The sequence below is a fragment of the Sinocyclocheilus grahami genome, unplaced genomic scaffold (assembly GCF_001515645.1).
Source record: "Sinocyclocheilus grahami isolate Dianchi unplaced genomic scaffold, SAMN03320097.WGS_v1.1 scaffold363.1, whole genome shotgun sequence".
NCBI classification, from domain to species: Eukaryota; Metazoa; Chordata; class Actinopteri; order Cypriniformes; family Cyprinidae; genus Sinocyclocheilus; species Sinocyclocheilus grahami.
Window position 1 is genome coordinate 197252 of NW_015505542.1, and position 8162 is coordinate 205413.

At 35.9% G+C, this 8162-nt stretch overlaps 1 protein-coding gene across 1 annotated transcript in view; it reads right to left on the bottom strand.

Annotated features, from left to right (window-relative positions):
• cdh23 (cadherin-related 23) overlaps window positions 1–8162 on the bottom strand; it is a 293565-nt gene that overhangs the window by 120858 nt on the left and 164545 nt on the right. The window contains exon 10 of the mRNA XM_016230112.1: window positions 384–496. Within this exon, the coding sequence (XP_016085598.1) occupies window positions 384–496 (113 nt within the window). The remainder of the gene's footprint in view (window positions 1–383; window positions 497–8162) is intronic.

Here is an 8162-nt window from a genome sequence, read left to right on the forward strand (position 1 = left end):
TGACAGAAGCTGCCGCTTTATCCATCGCACGTGCTTTTAAGCTCCCTGGTCTCTACGTCACCCCACCCCTGACGTCTCGCCCATCCACTGGACTGATTACACACGTGATTCAGAGCGTGGTCACGCTGAAGGCGTTCCCATAGCGTTTCGACGCAGCTTGAGTTCCTGAAGGGGAATTACTCTATTCTTAGTGTTACTTTATTTTTACTTTTTTCAAAAACTCTTTTACAAATAATCTTCTGTTATAGAACAGCTAAATTGTTGAAACTGAACAAATCCTTTTGAGAAACCGTTTTTTAAAGCTCAAAAACACTTTTTATTCTTATTGAGAATAAAAATCTATTTTAATTCTCATGAGAACTACATCTAGATTTGAGTCTCACCTTTACTGTGATTGTAAATCCGGATGAGTACAGGGGATTTTCCCGGTCCAGCTGTCCACTCACTGTCAGGGATCCGCTGATGTAGTCGAGAGCAAACATGCTGTTGGTGTTACCTGATGAAAAGAATAATAAAAGGAAGCTGAATTTTGTGGCAATAGGGTCGAAATATGTTTCTGTTTGCAATGAACACTGCCACATTAAACCAAAGAGTCTGTACCCTCATTACACTTTGACTTTTTAGCATTTAGATATTTTAATAATTGGACGGTCATGACTGTAAAGTGGTTAAATATCTGAGCCCAAACTCAAAGGTTGTAGGTCAATATCCTCAGAGGCGTCAGTGAAGCGGAGGGTCGTTGAGTTCCCTAATCACCATTCTGCCCTAGAGCAGGGCGCTTAACCTCCGCTCCAGGGGGAATGTCCCTATCGTCAGCTAAGGATTTCAAAGAATTCATCTGATCATTCCTATCCTAGAAATTAAGGCTAAACGGTATGTAAAAATTTTACAAATTTGCAGAGGGCAGAATTCTAATACAATTATTGTAGATCTATATATCAGTCTGTAAGGCTTGTTAACCTTCAAAGGGTTTGCTTTTCTGACTTTGCCTTTTTAGAGAATTTGTTGCATGAAACATTATTAATTTCCATGTAATTCTACTTCATTGCACTCCAATTTGTAGCACAATCATGCACACTTTTGCTCATAATCTAAATTGTAATTTAAAGGCATTCTTAATTTAATTCTGAATAACACACACAACCCTGGTTATATAATGTAAGTCGGCATATGCCACGAAAGGCATAGAGAAGGTTATGGCATTATAACTGAACATTATAAGATCAAACAATTCATATGAAAAAATAATATAATGAAATACATACATGAATGATGAATTGTACAGAATAAGATTTATAACATGCATTTACAAAATAAAAAGGAATGACTGTGTGTGTATTTATATTACTCCGACTGTGATATAAAATATCACTCATACTGCCCACAACTATGGGATTTTGGGAGAACATTTTTCTACAAGCTCCAACACGATGAATATAACTGAAACATTATGATGATAAAGACTCTTTTAATTATACTAGGTGTTACTAAATCATACTTCAACGCTTAGCTACACCAGATACAGACAAAGAGTAAGAAACAGAAACAAAATCCTTCCTCTTCTGTACTGTCTGACAGAGAGCAGGAGTGTGGTTTGGGACTAGACCTCTCCATGGTCTGGGATAGAGGAAAATAATATCTTCCAACTATGGGAACAGCGGCCCTGTTAATTAATCCGTTACTCCTGAGATATCATGCTGGTTTTGGGTAATTAGTTCAGTCCTTGGCAGCAATGGCCCAAACGTTAGGGCTATAATAGAGCGCTAGACCAGCTCGCCATCCAATCCACCATTCTTTTCTAATTCATCTTCCACTCAAAACATTTCATACTCCCTCGATAAACTGCTCATCTCATTAACACCTCACTTTCCTTAATTATATGATATTTCAGTAATTATTTTCATTATATTTTCACATCTCTCTCTCTCTCTCTCTGTCCATCTCTCACAGCTGCGGTGTATATTCACTGCACACTAATTAAGTCCAGCAGATGCAGATGGCGCACAGAGTGACACACAATCTGTCTTCTCTAACAGTTTTCTTTTGTTCTTTATGATAGATCTCACCTCTATAATGCTCTCATCACGTACAATCATGTACTACTAAAGATCATCAGCCCCAGAACTGCAACTGGAATTCGATGTAAGAAAGTAGAATTCAAGTTTCATTAGGAAAAATCATACAGCTGTAATTACGGTTTGTCAAGACACTCTACAATGCCAGACAGATAGATAGATAGATAGATAGATAGATAGATAGATAGATAGATAGATAGATAGATAGATAGATAGATAGATAGATAGATAGATAGATCGATCTACTTTTAGATAGATCTCAAACTTGTATTCTTCCTCGTTCTTCTCTCAGGTGTTCAGTATTGTTAGGCTAAATTGGAAACAGCCACACCGCTGCAGCACTGGCAGTGGATTGAGACAGAGCTTGTTGAGCATGCATGACGACTCAGAGCTGCCCTGCAGAGACAGCTGTGATTCATACATTCAAATAGCAATCTGAACCATTGGCGTAATGGAAATCAAACAATTGGAGTACCCAGATTTATTGAGAACTCTTGAACCGAGTGTATGCATGCGCGTCTGCTAGCATGAATATATTGGCTCCTCTGGGCATCGACGGGCAATTAGAACACACACTTTAATTCACTTTCCCAATTGCCCAGTGTGAAATCAAACGTGCAGCCGAGAGCCACGCTGACCTGATGGATTCTTTCAAATTAGCATGTTTGGCTGTTCACTGGAGTAAGACCGCTGAAGAGCATGCTGATTTGAAAAGATAATCATACTTATCTGCAAATATATTTCTTAAGGTGAGGTGCAGATGCTGATTCATTCCTGAGGAGGTCGTGAAAAGATGGTAATTATAAACTTAGCATGGAGAAAGATTTTATGGATTTTAAATATTCTCATTATATATCTGTGAAATGTCTAAAAGTTGCATGAAATTAAAATTTAAGTAATTTAAATTTGATCATTTTATTCATAATACAAGCATTCCAAATCAGGGGTTTTATCGTTAAATAAAACCATTAAAAATAATTTCATTTCATTATTAAAATAAATATTAAATATTATTTTCATAGTAAAATTATTGCAATAATAAAATATTAATAAAATAAAATAAAAATTTAAACTAGTTAAGCAAAATTTGCCATTTTTATTTAAAATAAAATAACAAAATCAACTAAATAACTAAAATAACTAAAATTAAATAAAGTAAAACTAAAACATAATAAATTATATAGCCATATTTAAAAAAAAAGAAGAACATTAAAAGAACAAGAATAAGATTTAACTATGAAACCTTTTATCTAAAAATGACAAAACACAACATAATTACTAAAACTTTAACTACAAATTAAATGAATATAGAATATAAAAGTAAATTCTAATTCAAAATATTAACAAAAACTATACAATTATGTCAATGATAGTAATATAAGACTGTTCCAAATACTTTTTATTAGATGTTTTGAGAAAATTTCATTAAATAAATAAATTAATTACTTTTTGTAATGCAAAAATTAACAGCATTAGGTAACAATGACATAAGAAATGATCATTTTTTAAAATGTTAAAGATATTAATAAATAATGAATTCTGGTATTTTCCTCACACACACCAATCTTATTTTTACAGTGTTTTAGTTATTTTTATAATCACTACGAAACAATCATATTTTGTGGAGGGGAAAAACCCTGAAATGACATAAGGGTGAGTAAATAATGACAGAATTTTCCTTGGATAAACTATTCCTTCAACTAGAGGAAACAAAACACAGGTTAATAATTCCGTAATTGTACACAGAGTCAGCAGACGAGAGCTGTGATTTAGAGGCGGCTATATTAGCGTGAGATAAGCAGACCAGAATGATGCTGCGTTCTGCCTGACAGAACAAAAACTCTCCCCTGCAGAGATTGACATCTCATCAACACACAGAGTGACAGCAGAGAGAATTCACTGTTGGAGAAATCAAGCTCAGCTGAAGTTGATGGAGAGAATAAAGAGGCGAGTGTGAGTGAGTGGAGCTGTGCAGGAGAGCAGATAGCTCACTCACTCTAATCCTGCTGAGAGCCAGCAGCAAAGAGAGCTTAAGACAAGCACACCAACACACCACAGCAAAGACAGAGAGCTGCTAAATTACAGTGCTGGGGAAACCCTTTCATTATGCCCTTTAATGGAGTTCAATTACTGTCTATTAGATGAACTAAATAGGATTTGTTAACAATTTGTTCAACAAGAGCAGCACATATTCTTATTATTAACACTTCTAAAACAATAATATTATACACTGTTTAAAGGTTTGGGGTCAGTAATCTTTTTTTTTATTAATAGTTTTATTCAGCAAGGATGATCAAAAGTGACAGAAAAGCATTTATAATGTTACAACAGATTTCCAGTTCAAATAAATGTTGTTCTTTTAAATGTTTTATTCATCATTGAATCCTGAAAAAAATATGTATCATAATTTCCACAAAAATATTAAGCAGCACTACTGTTTTCAAACAAAACATTAAGAAGCAGCATTACCATTTTCAACATTTATATTATTAAGAAATGTTTTGGGAGCACCAAAATCAGCATATTTCCTCAATATTCAGCTTTGCCATCACAGTGAAAAAAGTTCAATATATTAAAATTAAAGTCAGTTATTTTAAATGGTAATAATATTTCACAAAATTACTGTTTTTACTGTGTTTTTTGAGCAAATAAATGCAGCCTTGGTAAGCACAAGGGACTTATTTTAAAAACATTACAAAAATCTTACTGACCCAAATAATATTATAGATTTGATAATAATAATAATAATAATAATAATAATAAATAGTGAAAAACAACTTTAATTATTGTTGTTTTTGTTGGTATTGAAAGTAACTCAAACAAGCACTGTTTATAACTCAAGTCAACATTAAATCAATATTAGCTCTGTTTTTAATAAAAAAAATTATACATTAAATATGGTTTCACCTGCAGCAAGGATAAAAAATTTGGTTTAATGCATGAAACTATCAATATTCCAGAGACCAATATAGTCAATTGTTCTATTTAGCCTATGTCATGTAAATAATTTAGCATACGATAAACATACAAAACATTTATGATTTAAATAAAGTCCCCCACTTGATCCAATGTCAAATACAGATCCAGCTGAGAACAACATTTCTACATTTCCATCCATGTAATATATGTCTTATGAAGCAGCAGTTTCCCGAAATATTCCTCATCTAAAGTCGCAGCCCTATGTGTGCTGACACTCTGCCTCCCAGACAGCGCTTGTTTACCTTCTGTTTGTGAAGGCGCTGTAAAATCAATTAAAGTCACAGTCCATCATCTGCACGTCTGAGCTTAGCTGAACCTTACGTTAAAGAAGAGGAATGAGACTCCACTGTCCTCAGCCTCTGTTACCACGGCACCTGTTATCTCTCTGTTTCAGACTGATTTACTACAAGAGCCGCGTCGCCAGCCTTGATCTTAGCCATGCTAACAGAGCGACGCAAATTAGCTCACAGTTATGGGTTAGCGAACCTGCGCAGTAGATAGCCACGCTTTGTTGCATCTATCAAGTCAGTCAGGCAACAAATTAGTGGACACGCCATGAATTAGTCAATAATTTCATTAGACTGTCAGTAAGCAGGAGAGGAGTTGCAGCGAGGGGTGGGTTTCAGTGTCAGCGGAGATACGCCCAAAAGGGACGATTTCAAAATAAAAACAGTGGGTTTAAAAGACAAAATACAGTGTTAGCTCGCCAATGATATAGCACTTGATGTCTAAGACTGACTTATTTCTGTTCTAAATAAGATTTGAGTGTGTACAATCATTAATATGCTTAAAAAAGAGTTATTTTTACTTCAGTGGTGGGAGATTGTCAAGTGCCTCCTTCTACAGGTAACATTGATACGCTAGTAGGTAGGGGTGCTCCGATTGATCGGCTACCGATCACTATCGGCCGATAATCACGTTGGGATGATTGATCGGTGGTCTCTAAAAAGGCTGATCTCAAAAAAACGATCTCAAGCTGATGATGCTGCCATGAGAGGTTTGGCATGACATGCAGTGGCACCGTCTCAGTCTCTGTCCAGCGTGGGTCAAATAATTATAATGATGAAGGTGAGGTACTCAAACAGCATGCTCTCTCTCGCTTTCTCTCTCAAAATACGCAAATGGCTTCAAATCACCACACATCGTGTCTGTCCATAAGCGAGCTGCACGCTGCACAGTTGACACAGGAATTGTCACTTGCACATGGTGCGTATTTTTTCCGCGCTCATGTTAACGGATTAAAGCGTTCACTGTACACGGTTGCGGTCCGGGAGTGCGTTCCAGGAGCGGTGCGTCTGCAGCAGTGCAGAGATCGCACCGAGTCTATTGCTGCGCTGCAAGCGCTGAATTAAAGTAACAGCTCAATGTTTGCAGTAAATATGAACATGGATTGACACGAAAATGTAGTAATTACACCATAAATGCCTATTATTAAAGTCTATTGTGTTTCACAGTCAACACATATGGCTTTTTGGCTAAGTTTAAAGGGAAAGAGCACTTTTAGATAAACAAGGCAATAATAGATGGCACTCGTGGAGGTAAGAAAACCATTTTTTTTATGAACCGCAGGATTGCTTGTAATAAATATTTAAATTGCAATGCTGAAAAAGCATTTTCAGTGGCAATGTTTGGATTTGAAATCTAAATAATGGATAAATGTTGTGTTTGAGGTAAACAGCCACGAATCAGTAGCGGACTCCTGTGTGAAAGCTGCTTCCCCTCTCACAAGAGTCACCTAAGAGGGGGAATTCCCCCCAAGTATCACTACAAATAGTTATAAATTATAAAAAGAAGGCTTTAAAAAGATCGGTATCGGTGATCGGTATCGGCAGATACTGCTTTCTGTGATTGCCTCAAAAATCCTGATCAGAGCACCCCTACTAGTAGGTGTCTTTATGATTGAGTTATTTACTCAACTGATTAGTTCAAAACACTGATAGATTCAGAATCAAAAGAAATGAGTGAGTCATTGAATCACTCACTCAACCGATTCCCAAACACTGATTCATTCAGGAACTAGTGGGTTTCATTCACTAAGGGTGCGTAAGCAACATCTTTACAACCAAATCAAGATTCACCTAACTTAATTCTAAATCTACAAAAAATGTAGGAACTGCAACCACAGGTACACAAAAAACACACACTCTGTATGGCCTTATAATCGTGTGAATTTTTATACATAGATGTTTCACAGATATTTCTATGAAAAGTAGGAAAAGCTGCATTATAGTTCAAGCTGTGAGGTTTCTCTGTGTAACAATGCACATATGCCTATGTACATATAACTCTTTCCCTACCAGCTTTTTTGAAAAAAGTTGCCAGCCACCGCCAGCGTTTTTGATCATTTTCTTGTTTCTTCATCTTCCTCGCCTGTGTTTTTGATCGGGAGATTGTGGTCTCATTCAGAAAATGCATAATAGCGCCCTCAAGTGTATAACATTGAAAACACGAAGAACCTGAAGGTTTGGTCATTGACAGGGAAGCGTTTTCTCATAAAAGACATGTAATAAGGGAAAATTAACTATTTTATTTTAGCTCAGGTTTTCAGAGGGGGGAATCGAATCTTAAGATTCAAAATCAACCTGATTGAACTGATTCCAAAATTGATAGTTTACACTTTATCAACGGTCGTCCAGCGAGACGTTTACATCAGTATATCTTACCAATTTGAATATTTGTACTATCCCTGGCCACAGGTTAATACATGCTTGTGATAATTTATAAGCTACGAGCTAGGAAGCTGGATCGGAGTTTAACTTTGAAAATTCACGACACAAGACAATAATTCTTATAATGAAACAACAGTTTATTGGCTATTCTAGATTACATTAAACTAAACTAATGAAAACACACACACACACATACATACAGTTGAAAGGATGAGGATTAACGGAGGTTGCATGAAGTTACAAAGTTCTAATACTCGTTTTCTACGAGTTCTTTAAATTCAACCTGAGAAAACTCATAAAAGCAGAGACTCAGCTTATGTTTACTGCTTAATTAGTTCAGCACTGATTTCAGCAGATAGAAGACTTTGTTTGTTACTTGCGTTTGCGCTGCAAAGCTGAACTGAGTTTCCTTGTTGGCTGCTTGAGGGAATCCCAGCGC